At 31.1% G+C, this 16,957-nt stretch overlaps 1 protein-coding gene across 1 annotated transcript; it reads right to left on the reverse strand.

The window, feature by feature from the left end:
- Positions 1–1,806: 1,806 nt before the first annotated feature.
- Positions 1,807–15,496, reverse strand: LOC130890971 (HEAT repeat-containing protein 5B). The gene is made up of 16 exons (XM_057795469.1): positions 15,350–15,496; positions 14,969–15,132; positions 14,463–14,674; positions 13,684–14,120; positions 12,755–12,915; positions 12,204–12,597; positions 10,640–11,255; positions 10,196–10,305; positions 9,106–9,269; positions 8,729–8,803; positions 7,334–8,251; positions 6,606–6,927; positions 4,227–6,250; positions 3,582–3,795; positions 3,296–3,435; positions 1,807–2,056 (listed from the first exon to the last, which is right to left on the reverse strand). The coding sequence occupies exons 2-16, from the start codon at positions 15,092–15,094 to the stop codon at positions 1,886–1,888; spliced, it is 6,084 nt and encodes a 2,027-aa protein (XP_057651452.1). The 5' UTR covers positions 15,095–15,132; positions 15,350–15,496; the 3' UTR covers positions 1,807–1,885.
- Positions 15,497–16,957: the final 1,461 nt, after the last annotated feature.

Below are 16,957 nucleotides of genomic sequence, written 5' to 3' on the forward strand. Positions count from 1 at the left end.
CGACCTACAGGAGCCACCCGATAAAAATTCCAATTAATCTCAACCAATATATGATTTTAACAATAAACATCAAAACACTGACAAAGGACCTTATTTCGTTTATCTTAAACATGTAGATAAGAACCTAGGCAGGTTATTTCCTATCAAAGTAGGCTATTTTTTGAGGGAATCATTAGAATTTAAAAATGATATTTTAGATATCAAATCCATAGGTATTAAAAGAGTAGTATTGCTAATTCTTTAATCAACCACAATTTAATAGAAAATAATAACCTAAACGCATTTATACCTAAATTCTTTACGCAAAAAAAGGAGTCATTCCAATGGTCGACGATACTTCTTTCTCAGAAATTTTTTTAAAAACTTAAACTGTGGTGCAATGTTACAAGTGTGTGTGTTATGTTCACACGTCAACCCAATGTAAAATTAAAAAACGTTGTCAAACATGTATTAACCTACATGACGAAAGTGATGAGAATAAAAAATGCGAATCAGAAATATGATTATTTTGTAACACGTCAGATCACATCTCTATTTCTAGAAACTGCCCAGAGTATATCAAGCAATATAATATTAAAAAAACAATGGCCCACCAGAATGCAACATTCAAAAAAGCTAAGTTTGTAGTAGAACACCCATCTTATGCAAAAATAGCCACATATAATAGATTCGAATTACTGAAAAATGATGAGAATTTCCCAGAAGTGTCATCTAGAGGGGCGAACAACCTCCTCAGAAAACCCAAAATTCGAAATTCCTCGGTTAAAATTAACTCCAAAATATACAAGAAAAGAAAATGCATCTCCCCTCCACTGTCACCAACCTGCAATATTCCTGAATTTACTCATACCAGGCATTATGCACAGGCCTCACAACCCACTTCATCTATTTCCAATGAAAATCATTCCAATATGACCAACAAATCTGCCCCACCTCCCATTTCATCCTTATATAATACTACTCCCAGCTCCAATCAAATCATAGCCCAAATTACCTCATTTGTCTATAAATTAACACAAAAACCAGAATCAACCGATGAAATTAGGATTAAAGATCATCTATATTCAATATTTTATAATAGAGGCAATACATTCAACAAGGTAGATGCAAATTATGAGAATAGTTTGGATTACATAAGTATTAATAGCGATGATGAGCATTAACCATAATATGAAAATTCTCCAATGGAACATTCGATCCTTGCTTCAAAATAAAAGAAGCCTCGAAAAATTTCTAAACGAGAAGAATATTGATATTATGCTTTTATCAGAATTATGCTTATAACTTCTTAAAAAAATGTCGAGATGACGGTTTCGGAATTCTTATTAAAAATTCAATTATCTGTAAGCAATTAAAAGTAAAAAACATCGAATTTTGTGCAGTAGAATTAACTAACTACAATCTCACCTTTGTGTCAATATAAACCACCTAATGTTTATCCGAAAAAAGACTGGGAACAATTATTTCAACAATTCCCTTTGAATACAATCTTCTGTGGAGATTTTAATGCACATTTTAGTATGTGGAGTCCTCATCCGGATACTCCACAAGGTATAATATTAGCCGACATGGTAGACAATTTAGATCTAGTGGTACTCGATGACAGTACTTCCACTTGAGTAACCCCCCGAATCAATATAAATCAGCAGTTGATTTAACCATAACAACTCCTTCTGTAGCAAGTAAAATCTTTTATATATCCGTAGTAAATTGTTGTAACCAGACTAAATTTCATTACTGTCTCTATCAAGGTCTTTAGACGTTTTTCTGATATGAAAAGCTCCTTGCAAATAAAAGCAGAAAATGTTTTATAAAACTTTACTTTTACATAAATTTTTTAAATTATTTTGACACACTTATCTAATTGTGATACTTTGCATATAATTTAAGAAAAATTGCTAAAATCGGTTTTCAATTTTATTGTTGGAGTATTATTTTGCAGCTGTTGATTCTGATTGACGTCATTCTTAGATATACATTTTTGAGATTGACTGTTGCGTATTGTATTTTCTAATTTTATACGCAATTCTTCTGATTGCATCATTGTTTTGAACTCCTGAAAATGATAAATAGTGATTAATCATCACAATAATTTCTAATGCGTTTTTTTGTAATATTTATAACTTTCCACGAAACGTACTGATATGGTATATGTACTTCAATTATCCAAAAACTTGCATGTTTGAATATAAGTTATTTGATAAGAAATAAACCAATGTATGTTCTAATTGTATCTAGAGTATCTATTACATAACTTTCTCTTTGAGCAATCTATTACTGTAGACCTTTTCGGAAACTATAATCGGGTCAACCCGATCATGCCTAGTATAAAAGTAATCGGAAAGAAACTGGTAGTGGTTCTGGCACAAAAATAGAAGCTTTTGATTAAATCCGAGGATTAAGTAGCTTTATTTTAATTTGTACTATCTAAATATATACAAATTTTCTATTTGCACCATACTAATAATCGAGAAAAAAAATGATTTTTTAAAAGCGGATCAGCTGCTCTAATGGTCGTAACTTATGCGCAAATACAGTAAAAAATCCTGATTCTGGCAGAAAATTAAATAAATTTGAAAAATAAATCAAGCACGATTCCTTTTGTTCTCATTTGTATCACCTATAAATTATCATTAACTAATTTGCACTCTAAGGTAAAGTGGAGAAACATAAAAGTAACGTGCATTCTAAAAATGATCATCCTTACAGAAAAAAAAATTAAGATTGTAGGCAAAAAACCTTACGGCATTATTTGTACTACTGGAAAATTTTTATCTGGACCCCTAGAAATACATAGAAAATTATTTTCTATCATGTTTTATTCAATCAAATTTTTTATTTACAGCAGAAGTGGCAAGAATTCAATAAATATTTGTTGGTTTACTTATGAATAGATTCTAACAGATCTGATAATATAATAAACCATATTACCAAAATGATAGTCAAAATATTTCATTTGAGCTGGGATAAAGATAACATGATTAGAAATGGATAAACATTCTGGTACACAAGTTACTAAGTATTCTGCCAACTTTGGTTAACAATTTACTAATATATGTGTTGAGAATAAGAATAATTTCTCTTACAGAGTAATGCACTATCACTAAGGAATCAATCACCTTTTCATAGCACCAGGAATTCAATGACAACTACAAGAAAACGTTATAAATTATGTACATATATATCAATTAACGAGTTGTTTCGTTTGTTTTTATTTTGTACTTTGAGCATTATTAATTCCCCTTCCCCCTATAATGATTATCTATAATTAATTGTGATCCTAATTAACGGTTACCTCTGGATATTTGGGTCCAATTTTCATCAACCATTGCAAACTAACATCATTTAATGATTGGCTGTATTTATTTCTTATGAGAGGTTCTGGCGATAAATAACTCACCAAGACTGGTATCAATAAACCTAACATCTGAATACCTGAAAAATTAATATTGAGATTTGATAACTCACATTTGAAATCGTTATCTCGATTGCCACAATGAGAGTATTTTGTCATCAATTTTAATTTGGCACTAACGTATTTTCAACAATTTATAACTATTGGTCTACTTATATGTACTTACGTTTATCAGGTTCAGCAAATTCTATAAGAGATTCTACGACCGTTATTGTTTCGATAGTAACTAATAATTCACCATCAGAATGTGGTTGTCTCGCAGCTTCACTGTATAAAAATTCCACCAAATACGGTGCCAACGATAAAATATAAGGGACAGAAATTAGTTTATTCTCATGAGCAAATAATGACTTTAAAGTTCGTACACATTTTAATTTGATCTAAAAAATCAGATAAATGTAATTTCATATAAAAATAATACATTAAAAATCAGTAGAAATATGAACAGTGAAAACTGTACGTGTGTACTGTACAGTTAGTTTTATTTTTTTAAAGAATAGTCGTGCTGTGATTTATGTTTATACAAATCGAGTTTATCCACATGTAGATAATCTGAAAAATATAAAATTTGGGACAATAGTCAGACTTCTCAGACAATTTTGTCAATTTTATTGTGTACAAAGTGTTGCCAGAGGAAAAGCTACATTTTCAGTCACATTATTTCAGTTATACCTTGTATACAGACAAAAAATCAAATTATATTTAAAATGCCAAAAATTTTCATATATTAATTATTAGCAAATTAATCACCACAACTCATCAATAAATCATGAAATAAGGACAAAAGGATTTATTTATAAGAAGAACTTACCACACAATTAGGACTTTCTAAACATTGTCTGAAATAGTTAATACAAGGATATTGGAGATTCGGCACTACTATTACTTTATGGGGAGCATTCAATACAAATACGGCTATTGCTAACATCATGGTTACTTCATCTAATTTACTATCTTCATTTCGAATTTTTGTAAGATCAATAATTTTGGCTAAAGCACTTTGAAGTAATTTTTGCCAGCCATGAGCACTTTCTGGATGAGTACAGTAATTATCAGCTGCCAAAAGTTTTAAGCAATGTAAAGCAGCTTGTATAGATGTATTATTTGCCAAAACTGTAACATTGTTATTGTTAGTTGTTGCTACTTCTTTAATAACTCCTGTAATCAGATAAAGAATTGTAGGCAAAATAGATAAAGCTCCTTTTGGAGAGCACACAGTATGCAAGTATTCCATGCATCGAATTGAGGCAGCTATTAACTGATCAGATTTTTCAGAAGACGACATAACTTTTATTGAATTTATGACCGCAGAATTCGTGGATGGGCTTAAATTTGGCAACTGTCTAATTAATAGACAAAGACATACTTCTAAAATAGACACCACTAGAGATTTTCCTGGAATAAGATCTCCCATTTCACCTCCTTCTCCAAAAATATCAATACTGTTATCTATTTCACTAGCCGATTTCTTTTTACTGATGTTTTCTTGGGCGGCTTTTACCACTTGTTGCAAAATTTCTAAGCATAATAACTGGCAATTGTGATTGTCTCTCGTTAAAATAAGTCTATGGAGAACATTACACATTTCTATTCCTAAAGACGAATCTGACATTAGTAAGACTCTGGTATACTTGGTATCAAGTACAGTATAAAGGGCTTTAAGACATGTTATGATACTCTCCAGAGGTTCGACAGAACGAGGACTGCATAAAGCTTCCATGCAAATACCAAATAATAAATGAAATCTATCTGAAGAATTATCATTATCACGATTGTTTTGATTATTATTGAAACGTTCATTGTTATCTCGATTTGACGTCTTAAAATTTCCAGAATTTAACCACAAAGCTGTAGCATGGAGAATAGGAGGCCAAAAGGAAGCATAATAAGGTCTAGACAAATCCATGGTTTCATTAGTATAAAAAGCACCGCCATCGTGCGGCAGTTGACTACTAAATTCATTTGGTAATGACAATAATGCATGATCCTTTAATGCCATCATCCAATACTGTGATAAACTGATCAATTCAGGTTGGACTAAAGTAAGTAAGCTGTCTCCTTGGTATTCATAATTAAACTCTTTATTTTCTGTATCAGTAGATAATTTGATTCCCAGTGAAAAATTAGGAACCATATCGCTACCTTTCATAGCAACAACATAGACTTCTGCCCAAGCCTTTAATATCGATAATTTTTCCAAAGTAACCAAGCTTTCATTATATAGTTGACTTGAATTATTTTTATTTCTAAACTTCGTAAGTGAGGAAACCAGCAGCTGATGTACTCTTTTCAAGTCATTGAGATTTCTGGCAACATTAGAACCAATCCAGGTTGAACAAACCTCACAAGCTGCAGCTGTTACCAAAGAAGATGTATCTGGTAAAAAAGCAGGCCTTAAAGCAGCACCTACTTGAGCTTGGAATTGCTCAAGAAGAAGATGTCCAGGAAATTCTGGCTCTGGAGCTTTGGCAAATTTTTCAATAATCTCTTGTAAAGTTTTTAATCCTTCTAACCTCAGAGGATCAGAGTCACTAGTAGCTGCAATAAATGCCATTCTAATAAGATCAGATAAGTGAAAACAAAGGAAGTCACTTTTTCCATTTGTTGCTTGCAATTCTTTAGCTTTTATCAAATCAAAATGAGCAGATCTGTTTGATTCACAAGCAGAAATAATTTTTCTGACACATTCAGCAGCAAATACTCTAGTTGGCCATCTCGGTTGAACAGCTGATAGTGAAGAGTCCTCTGTGTGAAATTCAGCTTGGTCATCATCTGGTTCATACATTTCCTCATTTTCATTATTCATATTATTTAATCGATCGTCAATGGTTGCTTCTGTAAAACAAATTTAATTGTAATGACATATGCTACAATCAATTAATTATTACAAAGTCTACCATAAATATATATCATGTTAGTTTCTAAATCATACAATTTTATGGACATCCATAAAATTATTATTATTTGAGTTTATGATGAGAGCACAAGTTCAAAAAGCGAGCAAGATAATGTAGTGGGCTTGAGGAAGTTTCAGAAAGAATATGTAAAAAGGAGGATATTTTAAATTAAATAAAAATAAAATGATTTGATATGACGTAAAAATAGAAGAATCCAACATGAAAGAACGGGTCGTTCAAATTAGGCGATATCAATCCAATAAAATATTTGATTTTAAGAGCCTAAAGCGTACCTGTTGCTACAGTTAATACATCTTTGCACATTCCTAACCACTGAGATAGATTATCAGCGGCTAGAACTTGTAACATACTTATAATAGTATCATGTATATCCTTTATAAGACTAGGATCTGTCTCTGTATCTAACATGCTGAAAAATATTCCAGGTAGTCCAGTTTCTGTTATACAGAATCCTTCAACTTTGTTATTTTCCTTACTATCGCTAGCAAAATTCATAGCATGATCGCATACCTCTTTTGCTTCTCTTTGAACCAACTGTCGTAGACATGATATTGCTGCCTTTCTTAAAAGAAGATGACCTCTAAACAATGTTTTCTAAAAAGAAAAATTTATTAACATAACTAAATAGAACAATCATAAGATTCTCAAAAAATAATCGTCACCTTTTTCTTTTATTGTTATATTTAATAGTGTATTGCTCCCTAGGAAGCTTGAACAGAAAAGTTGACATAATAATTATAAACTTCACTAATGTTTTAAACCAATTATTTATTTAATTATAAAAATATATACAGTAACGAGGAGATTAATGGTTAATGTAGATATACTCCCTAGCAAAAATATTACTATATGAGGGTAGGATAAAACTGAAAACCCTGGCATTATAAAGTTATCTATCATTATCAGAACTAAAAATTAGTATATATTAAACCTGGATAGATTCTTTAATTAACGAGTTTTCACTAAGAGTGAATTAAGTTTAAGACACTTTAATACTTACACATAAAGTTGGCACTAGTGAAGATAGATTGACATGCTTTGGTGCAAATAAATGTAATTGTTGAAGGCATCCAGTTGCTTCAGCTTGTACTAAAGGATCATGATGATCTTGCATTATAGCGCAAGCGCATAAGAAAGATGATCGAGCTGTGCAAATACTTGATGTATTCCCCTGTAATTCTGGACCTACTGTAGTAATCAATGCAGATAAAACTTTCCCAATACACTGATGAACATCAATATGTGACTGTGGAACGTTCAGTAAAAGCTTCAGAAGTAGAGACAGACTTGGTTCAACATATCCTCTAAACATTGGACCTCCAGAATCCACAATAAAAGCCAAAGCATGAAGTGCCCATACTTGGACAATAGGGGATGTCTGATCTTGTGCAAGTGCTAAAAGAATTGACACACTTGTATTAAGATTCTGACTAGATCCCATTCCTCCAATATATTTATGAAGACAACCTAATGCTAATGAGTGTCCTGTTCGACTGGCCACATCTCTAGCAGATTTAAGTCGGTCAAAACTAGTTTGAGCCAGTTCAGCAGTGAATTTAGGGTCATAGACAACTTGGGCCATTCTTCCAACAGCATCAGCTGCTGCATACCTTAATAGGGGATTCGGAGAAACTATGGCTCCTATAATAAGATTTACAGCAGATTTTTTAATGTCCTCTTGATTGATATTGACTTTAGTTTCTGTAAGGCCTTTCAGAGCGCTTAAAAGGGCAGTAAATACATTCATTTGTACTGCTTCTTGTCTTGTACTTCGTACATGTTTTATACATTCCGTAAAATGATCAAGCATTTGAACTCTATGTTTATTTGTTACCCTAGGAAAAATTTGTCCAAATAATAGAACAGATATATCTATCACAGTTACTCCTAGTGGAAGAGGACCTGGTATTGTTTCACCCTAAAAATAATAATCTATTTTAAAATTGTCCCTATGGATTTATTGAACGCTTTTAGCAATTCAAATAAACTAGAATCATTACTAGTTAGATAATAATATATAATAAAAATACTACACAATGCAATCTTTAAAAAATTTGGGAAATATGTTGCCATTTTTAGAACAATATCTTGACTAAAAAGATATAACCTGGTTCAACAATTTACAGGAGTTAAACATTTACACTAAATTAAAAACTAAAACAATGGAATGCTAAATCAATAAACATTCTCAAAATTTCACTCCTAGAAACTATCAGTTTGGAAGAATTGGCGAAATCTCCTCGGCGGGAAATGTCATATTAATTCCTTAACTAATAAACTATAGAGTGGGCAGTATTTGACATTTTCTTTGTGATATTTAGATAACAAAAAAGTATCAATAAACAATATAAGTTACATATATATAAGTTACGTATATATTTGTTTTACTACATACCAAATTGACTTGGCGATAAAGACAGCATGGATCATGTTCTAAAGCTCCTGAACCAGCTGCACTGTTGGACTGGAGCTACAAAAATATAATAATGATATACACACAGATCCAAAATTATTTATTAAAAACAAAAATATCTACATCCGGTACGGAGTACCAAATATCTATTGAAGTATGAACTCTTAGATATAACTTTACAATCAACTTTCTTAATGAATTGACAAATGAAACAAATTTTATACATAACATAGATTTTGTTGCCGGCATTATTGTTAATCATTAGAAACGAAGATAGCTTGAGCATATGAAAACACATGCAGCTGCATTATTAAAAATATTAACCCCAATAATATTCCAAAGAAATTAATATTACAAACCTGATCTTCTATTGTCCTATGATCTGTTTCTTGTAGCCAAGTTCCAAATATAACTGAGTCATAAGCATGGCATGCAGTAAGTAATTGTGAAGTTGTTGTGTTTGCTGGATTTTCAGTCAACGTAAATTCGGCCACAAGCATTCTTAACAAATGAGTATAGGAATCTGAAATTAAAATTGTCGAGTGCTTAAATTTAAATTCAGTTTTAACTGAAATTTGTTTCTAAAAAGCATTTTTGTGAGTCTAAAATAGAACAAGTTATTAAGTGCTGTTTTCAGTTTTCTACATATCTATATGTTCACCAGTCCGAGGTCTAAGATATGAAAACATTATTTTGCAATCTAAAGATACAAAATTGTTTTAAGTACTTGAATTTATACACATTAAATTGGCTTTTGAGCTCCTAGTTGAAGATACCAACAGACTTAGTTGTTTCACATATTTTTTAGAAGTTATAATTAGATTTAAACAAATTAAATATGAATTAATTATTGATGTTCAGGAAGATCTTAGTTACCATTGCTCATTTACAATTGGTTTGGATTAAATTTTAATCAAATTTCTCATTTTTTCGACTATTGAATATTTAAAAGAACTATGGGTTGGCTAAATTAGGGGCAGGAGTAATCTATAAAATTTTGATTTTGATAAAGTATATATTTGTAATTTCAGTTTACCGCAATCTCTACCTGACTTTTTGCATATCGTATTTTACAGAATTAAGTGCTGTAATGTTAAGTAACTCTGTAATATCAAAAAAATGTAACCACTCAGTGAAACTACCTCCAGGAATGGTTGTAACCTATGAACTTTCATTCAATAAATCAATATATTTTGAAGCTGGACAATTATATATTCAAACTTTGTTATTTAGTTATATCAATCTTGTTTTACAGTGCATATGTCTTATAATGATTTACCACAAACTTGTTCGTTTGCCTTATAATTGAGAAAACGTTTTTTCATACTATGTTATTTAAGTCCCATTCAAAAAAATATTCAGCACTGGTGATAAATTACTAATATTGATCATATTATTCTTAATTGAAATAATGATATACTTTCAAAGAAGTAAAAGCTAGATGCTCACTTTCATAGTACTGAGGATGAAGAAGTAGAAGAGTTTCACACAGCCTAAGTCTGACCATCGCTGCTGGTGCTTTCAGATGCTGTCCATAATTTTTCAAGATTCCAGATATACTAAAAATATTTTAGTAATTCATTTCTAATTCGATTATATATATAATATAAAAACATAATTATCCACTTTTGAAGCTTTAAATAAAAAAGCTTTAAAAATCTGAGTTGAAGCATTTCTTGAATATAAATGTTCAAAATATTGGGATTTGTAATAATTTATGATTCGTCTTACTAGTATAAATTATAAGAAATAAATATACAACTTTGGATTATAATCCTTTAATGTGTTTTGAGGCAGGACCCCTCATTAAGAAGTACTACATATACCAATCCATCTTCCCTACCTTCTTTGCCAATGTAAGTTCGAAATTATGTGTATATAAAATGAACTCACCTTGCAAGCATGGCTAGAGCAGATTCTATAGGTGTAAGCAATCTCCTTGTAATATCTTCTGTAACTAATTCTAGGCAATTTTGAAGAAAACTGTGCATAGCTGATAAAGCCCCCGCCCTTCCCTCAAGAGTAACTTGCCATGTAAAAACATCTCCTCTGGCTTTTTCAGAATCTAATTCCCTTGTAGACCGTGGAAATGAGTTTCTCCATAATAACAACATTCTTGGCAATAATCCTTTTACAACAGGTATACCTAAGGTCATTATTGCTCCAATAAGAAGCCAACCAGCATGAGTTCTATTTAAAGAAAGTCTACTATTTTGATTTGCACTTCTCAATAATTCCTCTGCAGTATTAAATATAATTTTTCCCTTCATGTGTGGTATTCCAAGAGGAGAGAGTTTAACTCCTCCCAAAACTGCAGCTAAAGCTGAGCTATAACCTGATATTGCCTCAGGTGATGTTCGAAATTGTTCAATGCCATTAACACAGCGATCTATAAGAGGTGAGATTTGACTAGGTACAGCAACACAGATGCATCTGAGACACCAAGCTGCTGCTAACCTTGCAGCATGACACGGATGTATTAAAACACTAAGTGTTACGTCTATCAAATCTGTAAATAAAAGATACATAAATACCAATTTCAAAACTTGTTGGTTTATAGTAAGAGAAGATTCTTACATTGAAATCACTGGCAAACAATAAAATATCAAAATAGTAGTTTCAAATCATTATTGCAATCACAACTTGACAAATATATTTATATGAGTAATATTACTGCTAATATAGATATTATAGGTGAATATTATCTTACCACAAACAAACCAATGAAGGACCTTTATATATAGGTATAAAAGAAGTACAATTTCATCCACTACAGGACTCTTTAGCATTGGACCCTTATTCATTAGCTACTTGGGGGAACACCATGGACAATATAACAACACATAGCAGCATAGAGTAATCGATCATGTGAAAATCTAGACACAGGTTACAGGTAAATGTCCATTTTGATGGGCAGTGCTCAAATGGCGCCTTTCACTGTTAATAATAAGGGATTGGAGGCACACAATACTGACGAGACGAGAAGACGGGCTCCATGACCGCAATACTAGATAATGAAGCCACCTGGTACAGGATAAATGGATTAACAGGAGATAAGCGAATTTTTCTCGCTTGGGGAGCACACTAGCCTCTTCCAAGTTGAAGTATTCGCTATGATGAAATTTGGACGGGCGATACTTAATCAACGCCACAGAGACATAGTAACCTTAAGCTGCTCAGATAGCAGAGCTTCTATATAGATCGTTTATGTGACAAATCACTCGAACAATGACGATGCTGACTCGTTCGTCAGACTGAGATGAACAAGTGCAGCTGTTAAATCTCTGAGGAGTCTGCTTGCCAGACAAACTGGACAGTGATGCAATGCAATGTTTGATAAGTGGGCCATTTAAGCTGTAATATTAATGTGCACACAAATTTAGCAACATTTTCAACCTCAATGAATATTTGCCTCTTATTGATCCAATTAAAATGTTTCTGATACTATGATACTTACTTAATGATTGATCAGTAATCAAGTCATGTGCTGATGTTCCTAAACTTAAAACTAATACACCAATTTCTTGAAGTGCACAAACTAATAAATGTTGACTAAATAAGGTTTCTTGGTTAACATCTTTTGCATTTTCAGGATTAAAATCAATTGAATTCATTTCTTTGACTATAATGTGTGCTATATCTTTACAAGCTGATGATTGAGCACGTTCTCCCAACATTTTTCCCAAAACACTTCTTAAAATAAAATTGATACATTTTCTAGAATATACTGCGTCTACATGGGATGAAGCCGCTTTAGGATTTGCAGCTAAATAAAGTACATGTGACAAGAATGTTTTCATATTTTTTTCTAGCCATTTAGTTCCCAAAATTTGGACAAAAGTCACATAGCCCTAAAACAAAAGTAAAAATAAATTTCCAATGAACAGTATGATTTAAAATATATCTTCTACTTGTCTATGTCTTTATCACTATATAATTTTTCATTGTCATGTGTCTCTGATAACTATTTATCACCTTAATTAAAATACAATCAAATCTATAACTTACATGGGTTACACCAACTCGCACTTCTCTGTTGACTCCAGAGCCGCCTTTAATAATTTCTCCTGTTCCTTTAAGAAAACCAACTCCACCTCTAAGAAATCCAGACATAAACACTCCTAAAGCTTCATCTAATGATATAATTTTCACTCCTTTTTGTGTCTGACCTATATAAATTTGAATATAATATATATATATATATATATATATATATATATATATATATATATATATATATATATATATATAAAACTTTACATACTTATACCATATGTAGAGTCCCTCATGGAGGATATCATGTGATTAGTGTCAACTACTCTGCTTTGTTAATTTACAGGGTGATTAGTGAAACTGACCATAAATTTTATTAGTCTATAGTGTTAACACAGATAATTTTTTAAATTTTTGCAGTAAACTATAAAGTATTAGACCGGTATTAGCTAAACTAAGAAATTCCGGGACCGGATTTTGAATAATCAATTAAGGGATTGGTACTGAATATTGCCCCCGGCATAATATTTTTTAAATATACTCATATATAGTTATTTTCAAACTGCCCTTTTAATCAATTTTAAGTGAATGATTAAATCTTACCAAAAATAGAACAACCTTAATAACATATTACATAATTAGGTGTTGATTTGAGCAAATTTTATAAACTAATATATATTTAAATGCATATTAGCTTATATTAACTTGATAGTTATGGAAAAGATCAAACAGTAAAGTGTCCTTTTCTCAATATATATTACGAGATTCCTGGAATTGATTAATTAAGCATTGTAGTATCTTGAAATTATTAAATTCACCAGACTCAAAACACAAAATGACACTTGACATCAATATTTATGTTGTTGCTGATAAATCGACTTGATGATTAATAGCTTTTTCAATAGATGATCAGTATACAGCAAAAATATGAAATTACTTAGTACCTTTTCCATTATTTTGATGTAACTGTTGAGTCATTGCCATTAAAGTTCCTAATAATTTCGCAACAGTGCATCGTGCTATATAATTTGATCCATCAAAAGCTCTAAAACATAACGTTGCTAAACTTTCTAATTCAGTTGTATATAAAAATGGAGCATGGTTTAGCATTTCTAGGAGACAGTTAGTGGCTGCACATCTAACAGCCATGACACGATCAATAAGACAATGCCGAGTTGCTTTGTAGATATCCTTATGTACATTATTTATAGCAGTTCCCATGCCAGCACAAACTTTTTCCAAGGTTAACATTATTTCAATCCTTGTCTGTGACTCAGCATTCCGTAGACATCGTATTAAAATATGAACAGTTTCTTCATATGATCTACCCATCATTCTACCCAATTTTTTATACATTGTGCCAATACAGCAAATTGCAGCCCTAAAAATGTATATGTATTTCATACTTAATTTTCTAATTCTATAGGTCAGCATTCATTTATACTAGATTAATATACTTTAGGTAGAACCCTTTTTATTTAAATATGAATGGAAAAATAAGCCTTGGAAGGCACAAACATAATTAATAATTGTTAGGAAGTGATTTGGAAAGGTATAAATTAGCAAAGAAAAAATTGAAAATAGATATCTCTTGTGACAAAATTTGTTCTAGTTTCAAAATTTATAGAACTTTGCTAAAAATTATTTCATGATTGAGATTAATACATACAAAAATTCAAAAACTTTAGTTCAATTTCAATTTAAAACTGTTTTAGATACTCACAATTTTGTAGGCAAAAAACTTGGGGAATCATCTTTGTTCTTTAGAATGTCATTACATTTGTTAACTGTATCAAATAACAGAAAAGTATCACCTACTGAAAACAAAGTTGCAAGACATCTTGCAATTAGTTTTCGTGTTGGAGGTCCAGGAGATTCCTGTATGTGATTCATCAACTGTTGCACTAATTGTTTTTGACATCCCTTTATATCATTCTGAAAAATAAATTGCCACTGCTGCTCATATTCAACAAAAATGATGAAATCATCAAAGAGTAACATTTTCATCTTCATCTTTTGTGTAAGTTATTACTTACCTTTTATACCATAGGGATATCAGACTTCTTTTTTTGTATAAAAAAATATTTGTGTCTAGTTATGTATATAAATTACTCCTAATCACTTTATTTATTTATGAGAATGTATAGAAAGTATCTCACACAAATTTTGTCAATCAATTATTTTGCAGATAGAATTTGGAAATCAACAATATAAAAACACTATAAATACCTTCTGAGCAGCAATAAGAACTTTATCCAAAAATCTGAGCCACTCGAAAATGAAAACAGGTCTTTTAGTTTCATCAATTTGAGCAAGTGCTTCTTCATTTAAAGTTAAACTGTGGGACAATTCCATAGCACGATTTTTTTAAGATGAATTCAAACTTCACCGTCCTATAAATTTCACACCCTAGTACGATTATAAATATGTTGATTATTTTTTTTAACTAGTACAATTTGATCTAATAATGATTCTAAGTCAATAACATTTATAACCAAATTGTTGAATTTATATTAATTTAAACTACATGAATATTTATTACTTTTATTTAACTACTTCACACACAAGCTTACGCAAATTTAATTGTTAAAAAAGACAAATTTAACAGACCTCTCCAATGCTTTTTTTATGACTTTTTACAAAAATTTTAAACATAGATTTTTGTTATGTTTTATCTAACTTCTCTCTGTCATCTCCTTCGACTTTAATACCTTTTCTGGTCTTCAATTAGTATTTGGCCAGTCATATAGTCAAGATGTGGTTCATCTATGGTCAGTCATAAGAGTCATAGAAAAAAAAAATAGAGGTCTCGTTAAGCTTTTTTATTAGCTCGATCATGTCTGACCCGATGACTATACATAAAAAGATAGCACAGCTAGCATCATGATGTAAAGATTACAACGAAACGTTGAGCAGCGAATGCGATACAAAACTATAAAAAATTAATTCAGCATATGGTAAATTGGGCTTGGTTGAAAGTCATTTCAATAAAAACAATTCTCGAATTAATATGAATTCAATCATTTCAAATAGATTGCAAAACTTTTTGCAAGGTAAAAAATGTATATTATAAATTTTTTCGTTTAACAAGGAGAATTAGATAACAAATAAAATGCATCGTGTATTTTTTAACACGTTCGCGGACAATGACGGCATATTACGTCATTGACTCTTGCTTTATCAGGGCACAAAAAATAATCGAGATGCTCTCAAATTGTTACGATGATAAAACGTGTATTTGAATTCCTAAAAAAATGAAACATATAGCTGGAAAATCATATTTTTTCAGAGAATTAGAAATAAATAAGAAAAATGCGTCATATGATGTCATGTCCTGTAAACAGCATAAAGTTTGTCAATATAACACTGACGTTATATGCCGCATGAAATAAAAGTCTACTTTGGTTCAAAAATTTATAATGGAAAATAAACTAAGTCCTTAAATAATACAAAACTAATATAAATTCATTTGTAATATTAGGTATACACATATTTGACAAAAAGTTGCAAAAATCTTTATATCAAAAAATAAACATATACTACAGGGAAAAAAACGTATCTTCTTGTGCTGCTTTGGTAAAACTAAGTAAAATCAAAAATCGCTAAGCATGTCACTCTTGGAAACATGTTCCTACACCAAGTGTTGGCTTGCCTATGCATTCGCGACACTGCCAGGCTATTTATTTTCTTTTTTTCAGAAGAGAACAATGCTTACAGCGCTTATAATATTTTCCTTTTTTCTTAGAGTCTTCTGGTATATGAATGGCCTCAAGAACATGGCCTGTATTCTTCCTAGCATTTCTAGATGGTACAATTTTCGATTTTTTGGCATACTATTGACAAACTTCTTGCCATCTTTCTGTTCAGGGGAAATTCCAAGTAATGATTTAATTATATCATTTCTGAATGTCTTCAGATCCTTTTTTTGTTGATGGCAACTGTGATATAAAAAGAGCGAGTTGCAAACGGTTATATCCAGTAGGTGGAATATAACTTTTTTGTGCCATCGGATAGTTTTCCTAGGACACGAGTAATAGTTCATCATTTGGTCAGCCTTGTCAATACCTGACATGTTTTCGTTATAATGACTAATCTCTACAGGCTTTGTTTTTTACTGTTGGTTGTCTCAATTAATTTAGGTTGGTAACATGTTGTAATGGATAGGACATCACGTTTATCACGCCATTTGGAAACATACACATTCCATTCCTTTTCCAT

This window comes from Diorhabda carinulata, chromosome 1 (assembly GCF_026250575.1).
Source record: "Diorhabda carinulata isolate Delta chromosome 1, icDioCari1.1, whole genome shotgun sequence".
NCBI lineage: Eukaryota > Metazoa > Arthropoda > Insecta > Coleoptera > Chrysomelidae > Diorhabda > Diorhabda carinulata.